This window comes from Anopheles ziemanni, chromosome 3, assembly GCF_943734765.1.
Source record: "Anopheles ziemanni chromosome 3, idAnoZiCoDA_A2_x.2, whole genome shotgun sequence".
NCBI lineage: Eukaryota > Metazoa > Arthropoda > Insecta > Diptera > Culicidae > Anopheles > Anopheles ziemanni.
Window position 1 is genome coordinate 17064867 of NC_080706.1, and position 18182 is coordinate 17083048.

The 18182-nt window shown below is 45.5% G+C and overlaps 1 protein-coding gene across 1 annotated transcript; it reads right to left on the reverse strand.

The window, feature by feature from the left end:
- Positions 1–1589: 1589 nt before the first annotated feature.
- Positions 1590–9450, reverse strand: LOC131288962 (F-box only protein 11). The gene is made up of 7 exons (XM_058318147.1): positions 8985–9450; positions 5238–6033; positions 3667–5171; positions 3350–3594; positions 3073–3253; positions 1801–2875; positions 1590–1728 (listed from the first exon to the last, which is right to left on the reverse strand). The coding sequence occupies exons 1-7, from the start codon at positions 9073–9075 to the stop codon at positions 1599–1601; spliced, it is 4023 nt and encodes a 1340-aa protein (XP_058174130.1). The 5' UTR covers positions 9076–9450; the 3' UTR covers positions 1590–1598.
- Positions 9451–18182: the final 8732 nt, after the last annotated feature.

Here is an 18182-nt window from a genome sequence, read left to right on the forward strand (position 1 = left end):
AGGATCAATGAACACTTTCAGTGATCAGAAAATGGGTACCAGGATTTGATACTCAAGTATAATTTATCACCACGATCAGGCTTTGTATGAGGCGGAGCTGCCAATATTGTATTTGCTGACGAAAATTATTCACATCAGTGCTCGGCTTGTGTTAAACGTTCTTCTGGAGGAAATGTTTTTTTGTGTTTCTGCACATATTGGGCCCACATTAGTTCTACGCTGGGAGAAATGAAGCCCAATCCAGTGGAGTTAATATCATTTTGGTGCTTTCGCAGCCATCAAGACATCTGTTGCGTGATAACACTTTGATGTCCGCAAAATTCGTGGTGTCATAACACTTAACGACCGGCGCGTTTGTACGAGTCCGGGGTTGGTCGGTATGTGTATACCCACGCACCCTGTGAAGTTTGTTTACATTCCATTCCGGTAGCGCCGGTTAGAAAATCGGCCCATGAGTGCCGAGGCTCACTACCTCGATGGCGTGGGTTCGGATCCCAACCAAGACCGGATCCTCCCCTGTACGAGAGGACTGACTATCCACGTACACATAGGGTAAAAGTCTCGTAAGTCCTGAACGGGTACGCCAACCAACAAGGTCGTTTACCCCAAGAAGAAGAAGAAGAAGAAAAAGGTGTTACCGGACGGCAAAGTGTTAACACTTCGAACATGTTTCCCCACCAGCAAGGATGGCGGGGTCTTGTGGAGCATTTTGAGTTCTGCTGCGTGTTTGAACGGGACATTTTCATCGCCAGAAACAAAAGGACATAAACGATGCAAAACAATGCAAGTATAATGCATGCTTCTATAACAGATTCTTGGGGTATGCATCGCACTGCAAATAACACGCGTGGTATTACCAACGATAATCGCAGGTCCAGATACACACACGAACACTTACACTGACAAGCAAGCGCAAGAAACAAGCTTACGATGTAAAGACAAGTGGGCCATGATTTTAAAAACTGCCACGATGACAATGTGTTTATGTGTGTGTGTGTATCTGTGTACTTTAGAAGACGGTTACTTAGACTTAACTTAAGAACTCTACGCGAACCAGGGTTTTCTAAACATCAATTGCATTTACGCACTCTCGATGAAAATGGCCACAAGCACAAATACATGATATTAGCACGCACGCGAACATCATCACTGACACACACACACTCACATATACACTCGCGAGAGGGCCCCTGGGATAGAGGGGGGGATAGTGGATAGTTCTTCTAATTTTCTTTTGAAATTACTACATCTTACAAGGTAAAAATACTATCGCCTTCCGCATGGCCTTCCCTCTGCCCTTTTCAACCTACATAGATATCCGTCTTGTTTCCATTACCCTTCCCCGCTTGCACCACCAAGAGAAGGTTGGCGTGCTTGTTTGTTTGACGAAGTTTCTGGTTTCGACAATGAAAACTAATTGCATTGATTGCCGCAATATTAAGTTACCAGTTCCGTGTGTATAATCCGTGGAATCACGCGCGCGGCAGGCGGCGTTCTTCTACGTTCTCGTACTCTCATGACATGGCCACGAAAATTTATAACATAAAAAACAACACAACTTAACGAGCCTAAATGTAAGGATGCGGCGATTATTTATCCTAGTTCACCATCAGGGTGTGCGATTCCATTGGAGCCGCCGAGTCGTACAGCGTGTCGGTGTCCTGCGTCGGTTCGCCCTGCAGCTGACACTGGTTGGTGAGCGTACCGGCACCACAATCGCAGAAGAATCTGAAAGGAGAACGTAGAATTGAGATAAGCCTGCCAAGGATTCGGAGGGCGCGGTGCTGCGCTTTAACAAACCTATCATGTCGGATGAACTCCACGTCGTGACCGGAGTGGCACGTTTTGATGCAATTCACACAGATGGCATTCCGGTCGGTGGTATTGCACGTATGGCAGCGGTAGAAATCGTGCATCGGGAAGGAGGTGTACGACGAGATCTTGTACAGGCACTGACCGCCCGAGACAGCCTTCTCCACCTCGTCCTGATTGTTGAAGATCTTATTGCCGCCGACGATCGGCTGGACGCCGCTGGCGAGACACAACCCTCCGAACTTGTTATTAAAGATTTGATTGTACTCGAGCGTCGCGGTCGCATTGTTCGTAATCTCGACACCAGCCGCCAAGCCGTCGAAGATCCGATTCCGCTTCAGCACCGGATGGCTTTGGGTCGAGATGAGCACGCCGGCCTGCGTGTTCCGGAAGATGTCGTTCTCCTCCAGGATACCCTTGCCACCATTGAAAATACAGATACCACCATCACGCCCGTCGTAGATCTTATTCCTTCGCAGCGTCGGATTCGAGTCCGTCTTGATCCACACGCCCGCCATCGCGTTGTCGAAGATTTCATTCTGCTCGAGCAACCCCAGCCCACCGTTGTACACCAGCACACCACCGTTCTGACCGCCCCAGATCTTGTTACCTCGGATCACCGGATTGCTCCCGGTTCGTATCTGCACGCCCGAGTACAGATGATTGAAGATGTCGTTGTCCTCCAGCTTGCCGTGACCGTTGTCGTAGAAGTACACACCGACCTGCTTACCCGAGTGAATCCGATTCCGCCGTAGAACGGGCGTACTGCCGGTCGTAATCCACACACCGGCCAGCGTGTTCGCGTACACCTCGTTCTCCTCGATCAAACCCTGACCCTTCTCGTGCACGTAGATGCCACCGTGCTGACCGTGATGGATTTTGTTGTGCCGCACGATCGGGTCACTTGTCGTGCGAATCTGGATGCCGGCCAGCGCATTGCCGTAGATGTTGTTGTGCTCGATGAGGCCGCGGCCCTCGCCGAAAATATATACGCCTCCCTGGTGGCCGTTGTAGATTTCGTTCTTTCTGATTGTGGGATTGCTATTCGATGTAATCCACACACCTACAAAGAAGGCAAACAAAGTAGGTCAGGATTTCGAACTATCCAATTCAAAAGGGTGATATTTCATCTCGTAGACTATTATTCAGATGCTTTGAAGATGTTTAGTCCCGCGTAAAGAGCCTTCCAGAACTTGACATTCTTCTGAATAAACTACCGCGTCCATTGAATATTTCTACTGACGCTTAGACTTTACTTACCCGCAAAATTATTGGAATGAATTTTGTTCTCTATAAACTGCCCGAGTCCATTCTCGTGCACATAGATGCCGCCCGTTTGACCATGGTGTATCTCACACTTTACGACGGTCGGATTTGCACCCGCCTTTACCTCGAAGCCCGCTATTCGGTTGTTGTGGATGTCATTTTTCTCAAAATATCCCTACAGTGTGGCAGCGGAAAGAAAAGCAATGGGTTATTCAAGTAACAGGCTATCACGCAGGGAGACAAGGAATTAGCCCATTCTCTGTACACTCACCATGCCATTGTCGAATGTAAAGATGCCCACGTCACGCCCGTGGTGGATGTGATTTTCGCGCATGATTGGACTAGCGTAGTTCTTCACCCAAATGCCGGCCAGCGCGTTCCGGCTGATCTCGTTGTGCTCGTACGTACCCTGCGCGTAGTCCGTTACGTACAGTCCCACGTTCTCGCAGTCGCTGATGTCGCAGTACTTGATCAGCGGGTTGGCACCAACGCCACTTACACAAACGGCCGCACCGACTGTAAACAAGAGGGGATATGATGAAGGCTTCGCACTAAAGCACAAACATCTTCGTCAATGTTTTGACTTACCGACAGACGTACTCCTGATGATGCAATGATCAACCGTGGGGCTGCAGTTTTCGCTCACCTCTAGGCAGTAGTGTTTATGGTGCGGGACCGTCGACGTCACGTCCGGTGAAAACTTGAGCGTCATGTGTCCCACGTACGCATGCTTCGCCCCCTCGACGAACATTACCGTCGACTCGGACTCTCGCTCCAGTATGATCGATTCGGCCACGTTTCCCGGGGCCGCTCCGATCAGTGCAACATCGGAATCGATCACCAGGAACTCGCCCCGGTATGTACCGCTGTGCAGGAAAATTAAGCTACCTCCGGCGAGTACGACATCCGCGCCGTTTCCAGCACCGCCACCACCACCACCACCTCCTCCGCCGGTATCTTCTCCACCGTTGTTGGCGTTGGCGCTGACGCTATTGCTGTTAAGTCCGTTCCCACTCGCACCGTTCCCCGCATTCCCATTGTTGTTACCCGTGGCACCGGATATCGCCGCCACAGCGCTGCTGTTGGCCGAGTTTTTCTCGTCCGCATAATCGAGCGCAGCCTGCACCGTGTTGAAGTAGGCCAGCGTGCGCCCTTGGTACCGACGATCCTGGTAGCCGGGCCGCACGTGAATGCCCCGGTACAGCTGCCGGAAGCTTTCCTTCCACGGGTTGGCGTACTCCGACTCGTCCGGCTTGACGAACGCGAACCGGCACGGTTCCGGGTTGAACAGCGGTAGATCGTATTCGTACACGTTCTGATAGAGCCGCTTCCACAGCTCCTTGTCGTTCGCGATCGTCTGGAAGCGCTTGCAGACGAGCCCTACCCGACAGAGGTCCTGCTCGTACAGGTAGGAGAAGATCGTCAACAGCACCTCGTCCGGCATCTCGTACTGCAGGTAGTGGGCGGCCGATTGCATACACATGGTGCCCGCAACCGCGACGGCCGCAGCGCAGGCCGCAGCCATGGGTGGCGATGGAGTGGCCGGGGAGGTGAGCGATACGACGGCGGCAGTCGCGGCCGGCCGACAAGCGACGGAAGAGGAGGCTGCCGAGGAGGAGGCGGCCCCAGTTGCCGCCAGAAGGGCGGCGGCGGCTGCCGTCGGTTGTTGGGGCATGGTGGCTGCAGCCATCGAAGTGCCCGCTTCGGTGCTGGACGAGTAGGTGCGTCGGGGACGCTTGCGGGCCGGAAGCATGTAGGCGGCCGCATTCGGATCGTAGCCAACGGACGATTGATACTGGTGCGATGATTGATGATGATGGTGGTGGTGATGGAGTAAACTGTTGCCACCGTTGCTGCTACTTCCTCCCGCCGTGGCACCACAGTTTCCACCACCGGACGAGGAAGAAGCGGAGGAGGAGGATGAGGAGGACGGTGGACCACAGCCGAGACCCATCATTCCTCCGGTCGAGGAGCCCGAACCAGCGGACGTCGAGAGCGTCGCAGTGGACGACGCGGAAGCAGTCGAAGAAGATGAGGATGACACACCACCGACGCTCGACGAGGAACCTCCTCCTCCTCCTCCCGTTGAATTACTGGCAACGCTGGAGCTGGAGGATGTTGAAGTCGTTGTGGCGGGTCGTGCGTCCCCCGCGAGCCACGATCCACCGGTCGCGGAATCGTGCGCCGTAAGGGGCGATTTCTTGCGCAGATCGTATGGCGAGTTGGAGCTCTGTTTCACCTCCGAAAGCGTGACCGAGGAAACTGGACCACCCAGCCCAAATCCGGAGGGTCCCGCCGTCGCGGAGGAGGAAGATCCGGAAGTGGAAGATGCACCACCGGCACCGAAAGATGTTCCGGTGGATGAAGAGGAAGTGCTGCTACTTGCACCGGTTCCGCCGAGCGCGTACAGTGATGCCGATATCGCAGAGAGACACTGTGAAGAGGTGGTGGTGGTCGAGGAGGATGGCGCACCCGTGGCGGAACTGCCGGCACCGGTGTTGGTTGCTGTCACACCGGTGTACCCGCTGCTAAAGTTCAGATGTGACAGTGGCGGGGACGACAGTAGGCCAGAAGATGAACCGGCGCCGCCGACCATCGAAGACGTTCCGGAGCCAGTGGTAAGGGTTGTCGACGAGGAGGAACCAAGCGCTGAGGACGTCGACGAAGACGACGATGCTGAGGACGATGAGCCGGAGGACGATGTGGATGTAGAGGGAGCGTTAGAGTTGGATGAACCGGGCGAACCGGTACTACTGCTGTTTGTGGCACCAGCGCTCGAGTTGAGCGTAGTGTTGACGACGGTTGTCGCGGGACCCGTCCCGGCTGCCGGAGGTGCTGCAGCTGTTACAGCTGGGCCTCCCGCTCCTCCTCCTCCTCCTCCGCTGCCACCACTCGAAGATAGGGCTGCGCCGACATTTGGTGCTGGAATGTTTTGTCCCGGTGGTTCGCAGAGTGCTGTGGAGAGGGAAAACAGTGACGCAAGGCAATATATTAGTGATCTATGTTTTTCATATGGAATACGGAACACAAGGTGATCATGAAGTTTAACTTCATTCTTATGAAATGTAGATTTCATTTTTATTATTTCCACGAGCGTTACTTTCATAATCACTGAACATATCAAGAATGCAATTGCTTGGAAACGAATGTGGAAACAAATTATAAAAATATTTTAAATTAATGTATAATATGGAACCCTACATTGTTGAAGGTGCTATTTATACAAAATTATTAAAAAAAATTGATCAATGATATTATGTTTTGTAAGCAAAAATCTTCCCTCCGTCATCGACATTCAATTTGGAACACCCTCTAGCATGCGATCTTACAAAGTAACTGCAGCCGAAGGAAAACGAAGGAGGAAAGTGATCATCTTGCGTGCTTCCCTAGCAGGATGCACATGCAACAACGGCAACGCACCGCGCCAGTACCGCCGGGCGGAATATGTTTCAACTACGTTTTTGCTGACGAGCCGAACACGAGAAACCCCCACTGTCCGGGAACGATTTACCCTCGGAACGATCGGGAGAGACCGAACTCGAGACGGATTTATTTCGGGAGCAAAACTCGGTACTACACAGCAATGCGTTTCCCCTTCGAAGATGAAGATGTCCTTCTTGATCTTCTTCGTATACACACACGCCCACACACACACACACAATCACACACATACCAGTGAGGAAAAGGGCCACCTCCCCCTCGAATTGAACAGACAACACGAGTGACGCGGAACTTGCCGTGGGGAAATGGAAAAAGGGAAACGACGATAGTCCGCGTGTTCCGAAACCCCGAGGCCCCCGTCCGGAAACTATTAATAATGAAATTACAACGCACCACCCAAGCCGTACGTAGTGTCTGCTGAAAGGGCATGCACCTCGAGGAAGCGCCAGTCGAACCGAATGACACCTTCCCCCAAACCAAGCGGTGGTGATCGCTTTTTCGAACAATGCAGGAAAAATTGAGGCAGCCAAAATTGTACTCCTTTTTGGTTTTCCTTCCTTTTTCTGTTTTCCACTGGAATGTTTCCGGACTGCGGTACGAACTATCGCGCAGTACAGAGAAACGAGAAAGTAACAGATCAAATCCTTTGTGTCAGCGTATACATACAACGCTAACACGCTTGGCTGTTGTCAGCAATTATCCTTGCGGAAACTTGTAATTAAACCAAGATATATTATACATCTGTTTCCGGGCACGAATTAACATAAACCTTATCCACTGTAGCCCTTTTTCTTATAACGCATGATTTATCTGCTGATCAACAAGCTTGTTTTTGAGGTTTGCAAAATTCGACAACTTTACAAACAAAAAGAGTTACACATTCCATTCCTTGCCATACCTTATTGCCGTATTGGGTGGGGGAATATAAATAAATTCATTCCTCTTCACTGCAACTATATTTTTAAACTAGTACTTTCCTTCATCCCACTCTGGCACGCTTCACGCCCTTGAGGTGTTGTCAGCTATTAAATAAATCTCGGTTGGTGGAATAATAAAAGTAATATTTAAGAAAACGTGTGGGGAAAACAGGCTATAATATTCATATTAAATGGAGCAACACTTAAAAAAATGAGATCATATCTGTCATACAGAGAAGTTTTGTATCAAGTAAATATGATTATACTTTTATATTTTAAAGAATACTCCAGATAAAACATAAACAACATCACAAAATGGATATTAAATACACTTTCGTTATTCCTTAGAGCATCGTTTGTGCACAAAGGATTAATTGAATTTAAAACCCAAAGCCGTAATCCAAATTTAAGGTATGCCAGAATGGTAAGTGCAATAATCAGAAAACCACGAGATTTCTTCTGGGCCTGATAAAAGTACAAAATGCAGTGCCACGTCAACCTTATATGATTTGAATAAATTTTCCCGAAAACTAGGCATAATGGCTGAGAAAAAACCCGATTACCAGACTTTCTTTTATCCCGGATGGTCGAAATTGCTCCCATAGAAAAAAAAGGACGGATCCTGCATGGCGCAGGTAAACGGGACTTCACCGTCATAAGGAAAAGAATATATAAAGGATATTATTGATGGTGCATTTTTTGTAGTTATATTTGTTTACCTTTCAGGTCAGTGAATCTAATACTCTCACATTTCTTGCAGAAGGAAGCAAAGAAACGATTGTGCGTCCAATCCTTGCAATATCCTTGCACATTTTAATCACTCTCCTTTCGGAGCTATCAAGTTATCTCATCTCGGTCCGAGCTCCCCCCGAGATTTCCTTGCCACCCGTCGTAGAGGAAAATAATTTTAATCCAAAGTGTGGCAAGGGAAAAGACCAGGGGGGAAAAAGGAAAGTGAAAAGTTGCAAACAGGGTGCTGTTGCTAGCAAAAAAGCAGTATAAAGCAGCACCGCCCAAAGTATAATTACAAAAGGCAACATAGTTGGTGAACTGGAAAAGAAGGAAATACATACAGACCCACACATACACATACACACAAAAACGCACAGGAAAATAAAACAATTGTTGGCCCACGACGGCGGATTGCAAGCAATTCACATGGACCGCGGCAGCAATCCGCGATGGTATTTTTGCGGAAGTGGGAACCAACACAGCACCAGCCGAGAGCAGACTCGGGCTGGAACTGAACGAGTGGATAGAGACAGAAACAGACGGAAAGGAATAAAAATGCAAGAGAAAGTAAGAGCGCTCGTTATAAAATGTGGATCAACATTGTGTTTTTCAAGCGCCCAGCTTCGCACAGCATCATACGACAATGCGTTCTGAGTTCCTTCGGCGGCTACTTTGTTGCACGCCATGTAGAAATACAAAGAGAACATATCATTTTTGGCCATATGGTTAAGCATAATAAAGACTATCGGCAGGATTCGTGCATCGCTCATTCAGATTGCAAACCGGTTGTCGTGCCGTGGAAAAAATGCTACTTACCGGATGTTCTCGATGGCAGCGGAATTCGATTGCCCTTCCGCCGGGACCGCCTGACGTACGATCGAGACGACGTGAAGGAAGCGCTGGGCATTTTCTTGTGTAGTTTGTTGACTCCTTTGGGGCACCAAATTCAACCGCTGGCGTACAAGCAGACCCGGAAGGGACGAAAATATTCTCTTCTTTTCTGTTATCAGCTCCACAGCAACAGCGGGCCCCCTCCGACTTCGTTGGATTAAGTTTCTTCGAAACTGCACTATCTGTTATGCATTCCGCATGCGTTAGGAACACGGAATCAGCCAAAGTTGTCCTTCTTTCCTACAATTCTTCTAATGCTGCAATCGAAGTCCGGTGCAGTATATTTTTCTGGGGAATTCCTTGGGGTCCAGTAGCTTCCCGTTGGACTTCGTAATCAATATCGTTCGGGAGATGGTTCTGGTGCCGGTGAAGCACTCGATATGATCCTTGATACAATCAGTCAACGGTTTTCAAAGGATGTGCGTATGTTTTTTTTCCTTTAGCTGCTTTTGATGCTGTTTAGGTTGTGCGAGAACTGTCAAGTGGCAGATCGGCAGCGACTGGAGACACCATCCTCATCTAATCCAGGGCATACGTAAGAGGACACACTCACAAAAAACACATATATGACCGCCGTGTCGGAATCACCTTAGTTGGGATGGTTCATCTGACTACTTTTTGCACTGCAAAGAAGGGTCGATAGCATGGTTGCTCCAGCGGTGGAAACCATTTTCCACCGGGTTGGGTAGTGTTCCCGGACTAAGGCAGCTTCCTCAATCTTTTGGCCCAGTTATGCTCTCTCTCTCTCTCCTCGACAAGGGGGACTGACACAGTCGGGAAACCTGAAAACAAACCGCAACCAACAGAGAAAGCGTTGAACAGATCGAACTTTACACTGGACTAGGATAAATGTGCCAGAACCGGGGCAAGGATATACCACTGTCTACCACTCCGCGCACGGATGATGCAGTCCCGAGCGTTTCAGTGTTCGTGTGTCCCACCGGGAGCAAAACCGTGTCCGTGCCCCGCGAAGGGAAAAAGAAAACAAACAGCTTTTCACACAATAGATACACCACAGTGGGAAAATGTCCTTTCACGCAAACACCTTTCCATTCAATCCTTTGTACTTCGGGTACACACCGTTTGCGATGATGACACTGTTGGAGCTCGCAGAGAAAGAAGGCCGATGCGAGATTTACGAACGGTGGCTTTGGTTGAAAATGAGGGTTTTCGGCACAATCTTTAGGCGTTCGTTCACCACCTTGCCAAACAAAGAAGACTGTGGCTTCTCAACATACTGAGCGGCGATGACGTTTGCAGCGACAATGTTTGCTGCGATGCGGCCATTTTTTTGATATTTAAAACATCTCGCTCTGCTTCTACCACCGCTGATCCTTGATTCTCACGACGATGTTTGTTGCTGCTAGCAGTAGCACGAGAGGAATGTGCAGTTATTGTTTTTTGTTTCCTCTTCTTCTCTCTCCTTCCGCGCTACCATTGACCCGTACCGTGCCGTTCATTCCTGGTTTCGGTTGCTTGTGCTCCTGGGGCTCCATCAGCTCCGGGTCGTAGTGCACTGGGTTGCTTCACAGTCCCATTTTCACCGAGCTAACTTCGGTTGTTTCTGCCGACTGCGACAACACAAAAATCGAAAACGGGAAGGTTTGCAGCGTAGTACCGAAACCAACCATTTACTGGGCCTTTGGCAAGCGAACGGATTTTTGTCCCGTGTGTTCCGTGGAGAAACAAGCATACGCACACGCACGCACTCACAAAGGCGCACGGCACCACTACGCCAGCAGTGTTGTAATAAAAAGGGAAATAGTTTAGCTTGCCGTTCCGACGGCCGATGCGCTTGGGAGACTCCTTTTCTTGCTACTATGCTTTTCGTTCAAAAAAGGTGTCTCAGTTGCGCGCACGGGAACATCTGTCCTTTCCGACTCACTCACTCGCGCAAGCTGCCCCGTTCTTGTGTGCCGTTGTGCCTTTCCAAAAACACCAGCATTCGAGTGTACTTCTCGTTCGCTCACGCAGCCCTCGATGGAATGCTTTCTCGTTTTTGTTTCTTTGCGTATCGCTCGCTCTCGCTCGGCCCACCGGTCGTGCCCGTGTCCTTCCGTTTCACTTCCTCACCCTGTACACTCTTTAACAACTCGCCGCGCATACTCGCTGCCTACCTAGCCTACCTTCTACCCGCAACAACTCTACCAACACCAGACACATACCACACACACAAAAAAATCCTACCACTGTTTGCGACTGATTTTACGCACGGAAATTACCGTCGCTAGCACGTACGATATCGCAATCACACGCACGACATCTTCGGGCACCCGTTGCCGCACTCTATGCCTGCGATCGGTGCGAAAATCGTGATGCAAATTGCATAATTTTTCACAGACTTTTCGCACACGGCCAACTCCTTCTCGGCAGAAAGCAGTCAAACACAAAAGATTTTCACTGCCTGTGAGCCAAGGTAGATCCCAAAGGCTAGTTTGACAGTTGCAGGTCATTTTGACAGTTGCATTTCAAAGCGAACCGTTGAATCCTGTACACCTTTGTACAGTAATCATTTTAGGAGTAAAATTCTCCTAATTTTACCGACATAGTTATGCATTTAAGTTCTTAGACATGAATGCATAAAGTAAAAAGTACAAAGGACTCGCCAAATTATAAATTATGACTTTTTTACCTTTGCTTGTTGTCAGTTGTCTATGGCAGTTGTCTAACGAACGATTACAATTACAGAACCTGTTTTTCATACATTTTCGATTGTTTTTTGTATGGTAATACCCTTATTAGACAAGGAATGTATCTGTCATATTTTTCCATCCTTTTACTGTCAAAGTAGGCTCTGGCAGGGCGTTTGACATATAAATGATGACTGCTCGTGTAATAACGCAAAGTTCCACAAAATGGGTTTAGCAGTTATTTGATCTTTTCATGTTTGAATTTAGCGTATTGTTCATCCTAGAGTAACGAACAAAATCCGTTGCAAACAACAAAGCAAAAAGTAAACAAATCGCCACTTTGACATATAAATGCCAGTCGAAAGAAAATCGGAACCGGTCATGCCTGATTCCGATTTTGAGGAAGGAATGTATCTGTCCAGAGCGTTTGGCAGATAACTTCTGGAAAAATATGACAGATACATTCCTTGTCTAATAAGAGTATAAGCAAGATTACTTAACACTAGACAGGTTGCGACAAATAGAACATTTTTACCGGTTGGAGATAAAAAAATGAAAGAAAAATTTGACAAACAAGTTGGAATGGTTTGTTTACGGTCGGATTGGAATAACGAAGATTTTTTTCAATAATACTATTTTCAATCAAAGAAGGCTTTAACCAGATTATTAAAGTTAGCGGAGGGACAGATTCACAGTTCCACGAGAGCAGGTGTTAAGAGAACTCGAAATCTATTGAACACTATCTTTGAGTTGATTTAAATTTGTTGGTTCATACTAATAATTTCATCTTCTACAAGATTGTTCCGTTTGTTACGGTAGTAACAACAAAAACCATGTCTTAGTCTGAGAATGACTGTGAATGTTGTGAATGACTAGAATGTTAATGTATAGTGCTCATTGCCGTATCACCGACGAATACAGATATTTTCCCATTTTTCTAAACTCCGCCAATAGCTCCGTTGCTTCATTTTACCTTTATTTTGCTGCACGTCTTTAAATGGGGCATTAGCGTACGACCTTTCTCACGCAGCTTTGTGCTATCATTAATCTGAAGGTTGATCGACTCTTTTTTTTTTGCCATCGATAATTTCCTTTACGAATTATCTGGCTATCCATGTCGCGGGAAGAGGCCACATGTAACTGATCTAGAACACCGTCTCATATAAGCTACTTCATGAGTATCAATTCACAAAGGCAGGTGTAGAGAGAGTTTACTATGGAGCATGTCCGTCATGAGGCCGAACTTACCATCGTTCAACATTGCAAACGCGTTCCTGATTTTCCCTATCGTAGTTTGCAATTGAGTACCGGTGTGCCTGTAGCCGGGCTAAATCCTCGATCAACTTCGTAAACGGTTTTTACTGGGGACGTACAAATGAATCAAGATCAACTCATTGTACACATTGGGTCCTTCCTCCGATTCTACGATTTAGAGCAATGTTGTTTCTCACATCTTACGCTTATTACAACCTATACGGCCATGGTCCAAGTAAACCAAAAGAAGATTAAAAGAGAAGCATTTTCATGCGAGCAACTAAATAATCTCCATCGTTCCTGCAAACCACAACACCACCGTTATTTTGACAGACAAATTGTAAACAAGATATCCAAAATGGTTCCGAGCAAAACTGCTCTGTCGCAACCTGTCTAGTGTTTAGTAACCTTGATGGTAAGGGTTGCCTTCGAATTCGACTTCGTACGTACGACGGATAGCAGAAGAAACAGGCAGCACTGATGAAAACCAAAAATAGCACAAATCAATGGAAATTTTAATGAATATTCGAATGCCCACAATTTTTCCTGCGTTATCACAAAGAAAAAGCCGAAGTTTTAACTATTGGCTAGGAAGTGGGATTGAAGATAAACAATTTTCATTGAATTATCTCAATGCTTATACATTTGGTCTTCAACTGTCAAATTAAAAACTTCAGTTAAAGAGATTTCATTTGTTTTGTTTTCGAAATGGAGGTTATTTTTTGATGATATTTCATTTTTGTTAAAACATCAATCTTATCAATGAAAATTTCATTTAATTCAACTAGCGATACAATTTACTTTTTTTCTAAATTGTCTCTAGCTTACTCCGTACCTAGCAACTATGTTTAAGAACAAGAGAAAGCATGGTTGCCGAGGCCCGTAGCCAAAGTTGAGTAGGAAAGCATTATTTCGCCGAATAATTTAATAGTGAGCTGGGTTATCTATCGAATGATAACAGAAAAAGAGCGATTAAAATATTAACAATGAAAGAAAAACACGATCCGACCAAATAAACCAATGCTTTCCTTCGTTCTTATGCGATTTACAAACAGAACAAACTTACCGATTTAATATTTTTTGCGAACATTTATAACAATTAAAATTACTTTTTTTTCGGACACACATGTTACAAAATTCCTTGATGTGTGAAAATCGAAACAAAATTCAAAAGATACTTTTTTTATAAATAAATCAATGATTTTATTTTTTTCTTCACTTCTCGCATGGCTTGGTTCACTCTTTTTTTCGTTCACTTGCCACACCTCGAAATGTTGCTTATAATTGCATGTTTTCCTCCCTCATTCCTTAAACAATGTTTCACATACATTCATTCAAAAACTGCTCCTTACTTGCAGCCTTTTACAAGCTTTACTATGTTCATTTCTTATTTCACTCTACAGTCATCACCTCCCTTCGCCCCACCTTGATTTTCTCATTTGTCGATTTGGATCTTAACAAACTGATCTCGTCTTAGAATAGAATAAAATTATACACAAAATCGATGGACAATCTCTCGCCGCCGCCGCCTTCCGGCATTTCTCGACGACGCAATGCTGATTTGCAACTCGCTAGTCTTTGTCCTTAATTCGGCTGTTCGTTTAGTTTGTTTTCCCTTTCTACTCTTATTTGGTGACAACATCCTACTACCGCGCTTTACTTATTGGCCTTTCACCGAATGGATATTTCTTTTAAACTGTGCATTTGCTTTTCCATCTTCCTTTCAGTATATATATATCCTGTAGTTTTATTATGGATCCTTCGAGTGGATACTATTCTGTGTTTTCTATCATAAGAGCAGGATTTGGAGTTTAGACAGGAAGTGATGGGGGTTGCGGGGGACTTGTCTAAGCATTTAGAATGTATGCGATGTGCAGAGAAGATATCTGTGTTGGGTGTACTATCAAAGGACAAAAAACATATTATAAAGTTCTTAAACCAATTTAATCAACCGATTCACAATCATCTTCTTATGCCCTTACGGGTTAGGTTTAAAAATAGTTTCAATTACACTATAGTTGGAAATTTTTAGGCGTGTTTTGATCTGTTATCTGTCTGTTAACTCTAGTAGTTTGCTGGTTTGCTTGTTTTTTTTTCGAGGACGATATCGCGTCATGCTTCAGTCTCGGTCGGGATAGAAAGATCGGGACGATGCAATGGGTGTAGAGTTTTGAGTGACTGGGAATTCTTCTATGGGTTTTATGCTTGCACTTCCGCCAGTGAAGTTGCAGTGAAATATCGCAGCACGCGCAGGTCCCCACCGTATACTTAAAATTCTACGATTGATTTCTTAACAACTAAAAAGTGAAAGGATAATTATAGCAAAACGAGGATATGGGGAGAAAAGGATTGCGGTGTGTATGTATATATGGAGAAATCCCTTTCGATCACCGAACAACAGTTCTACGAACGTTTTGCGAGTGTCAAAAAGGACTAGAGTTAAGGAAAGTAGAACACGATTGCACAAACGAGTCGTTCCAATTGCAACTTTATAAAAATGTGGAAAAGCGTGATAAAGGACTGTTTTCCTTAAAGTATAACTAAAATATAAATTAAAGTATATATAGAAGAAAAATATACAATAAAGAAGAAATTACTACGATGAAACGAACGAGAATTACGACAAACGGTGTATGTGTGTTGTTTATGCCTGTTCCACTGTTTTAGCTTCTCTTCCATTTCTTTTCGCTCGACTGCGCGCTTTTCCTGTGCCAAAACCTCGATCTCGTGAACCTACAGTTAAGGTTTCCTCTTAGCTATTGCGCTCTTGGTGTCTGTTTTACATCAGCTACCGCTTTCGTTTGTCCCAGACGGGCCTCTGATTAAACTTTTTAAACAGTTTTTACTCGTCTTGCTAAGGCTTCAAAACTCGCACTCGCTCTGTGGATCAAGCCTTTAGGTGCCTCTAACTTTTATCCTTACACATTCGCTTTCGTTTTACTCTTCCTGATTCTTTACACTTTTTTGTTCACAACACATACACGCGTTGGCACACGGGCACACTCTATTTCTCTTTACTTGATGACATCGCATCACATCTTTGTTTGCTTCGCTTTTGCAAGTGTTTCACTTCGCTAGGTGTATGGAGACGCCTGTGAGGAAGGATGATGGTAGGGAAAGGCGCTTGCTTTTGGGCAGGAAATGAGAGGGATCTAGGGGGCGGGAAGGAAATAGGAAAAAGGATGAATTATCGTTTAAGGGGAGATATTTTGCAATAAATAATTTAATTCGTTTAAAATCGTTCGTCGTTTTTGCCGGGTCGTATGAAAATCCAAACACAGACCTGAGAGCGGCATACGTCGACGACGCAGGGTATGGGAAAACAATTTACAAAAATAAAGAACATGGAAGCCTATAAGACGGCGTTCCAAGAGGTGGGATTTATAAAATTATTCAACATAATTAATGTGCATCATTTTAACAATACCAAAAGAAATGAAGCAAAAATTAACGGTAGATGGAAAAATGTCTGTGCGGTTGTTGGTGTGTGTGTGTGTGTGGGATGGAATGAGGTGCAACACCGCATTCCATCCTTTTGCTCGGGGGGTCGTCTTCGAGAAGGCGGGGGTGGTGATGTTGTATGCGTCGCCCCCACGAGGGTTGGTTTCCGCTTTTCCGTTCAGGGTGATACTATGAGTGTGCGTGGAACGTGATAGCATGGTCCTCTTTTGCTGCGGTTCCATGTGTTTTTTTATGTGCCAATTGCATGCGTGTTGTCCTCTCTAGCATTCAGTACCTCTTTTACCAGTCCAGAATTTGCTTCACTTTCTGTTTTTAATTGGAAAGGGCTCAACAACTCAATGATGAAGGTGCAATAGACCTTTGCACCTTATAAGATAAAAAAACAAAGCATACATAACTAGTCGTTAATTTTCAGTTGTAACATATAAGGGTAATAAATAAAAAAGTGTATGTTAATCAACTGAAATGCAACGACAAAGAGAATGAAGGCTAGAAAAATCAAATATGCCTTCACACCCATATTGCAAAATGCTTGAATGCACTAGCTCTGTTAATGGTTGTCTCAAAGCGTGCGCCCAAATCCTGGTTGGAGGGAAGAGTCAACCGATCTCTTGTGCGTAAAAAGGATCAATTTTCCACCATCCAATCTTCTTGGTTTTATCCAGAGATATCCAGATCCCCTCACCACCATTCCACAACGAGCCAAAACAGGATGCCGAGTGTGAGGTGGGGGAAAAACACGTTTACCTGTGCAATACTCTTGTTCTCATCCTGGCTACGTAGGTAACGGCCACAACAACTGCCGTACCCCAATCCTTTCGAACCCTATCCGATTCACGTCTATAACACCTTGTGTTCAACGTCTCTTGTTTCAATCATCCTTGCCACAGCATTCGCTCTTTTTCTACTGTTTCACGTCTTTGCTTCATTTGTTTCGATTCATCGCTTTCTCTCTGTACTATTCTTTTTAAATAAATTTAATCACATTTTTTTACTTTCTTCAACTCCTTTCGTCTACTACTCCTCCTTTACTGTAACACTTGTTGTTTCGTTTTGTTTTTGTTCCTCGTAAACTAATAATATTTATCAGATAAAAAATACTTCTTTTCCTAGCATGTCGTTTTGTTGTTTTGTTTGTTGCTTTTGCTTTATCACCTCACTCGCTACTACTTCTTCGAATACCTGTAATTTCATCTTTCGGTCACTTCTTTTACTTGTAAGCGACCGCACATTCAGCTTAACGATGTTGTGTCTAGCGAATGTTCATGTTTCCTCGCTTTAAGATTCTCGTATGTGCCCCTTTTGTTCGACACGCGTTCACGTGTGCACCGCGTGTGTACGAGAATGATGAAACCGAAGCGGCCTTACCTAGTGACTGTTGCGGAAAAGTCATGGTTGGCGTACGCTCTTTGTTTTTGTTTCACTCCTGCTACAATCCAAATGTCCTTCGACTTGTGAAAATGATCGAAGGAAATAAAGATATCAGGGACGTCAAAAACAAAATCATTATACACATTAAAAAAAAAAGAATGTGTGTATAATAATGTATATATATAACTATTTATATATTCGAGATCAATAGCGGTTTTGATTTATAAATTAACATTAGCGCACCGCACTAAGAGAAGGGGGGGAAAGGGTAATTTAGGACCGATAGCCACAAGGCGGAAGATAATTATTGCACAACCTTGCCAGCATCGTGGTCATTTTTTACTTTTTCTTTGCGCAACACTTTTGTTTCATCATCTCGCGAGCACAGGGCTTTTATAACGTTGAG

Bases quoted from the DNA above. Each gene is read 5' to 3' on its own strand.
- LOC131288962 (XM_058318147.1), bottom strand. From the start codon at position 9,075: ATGCCCAGCGCTTCCTTCACGTCGTCTCGATCGTACGTCAGGCGGTCC. The intron at 6,034-8,984 runs GTAAGTAGCATT...CCCTCTCCACAG, and splicing joins GCTGCCATCGAGAACATCCG to CACTCTGCGAACCACCGGGA. The intron at 3,595-3,666 runs GTAAGTCAAAAC...TCTTGTTTACAG, and splicing joins CATCAGGAGTACGTCTGTCG to TCGGTGCGGCCGTTTGTGTA.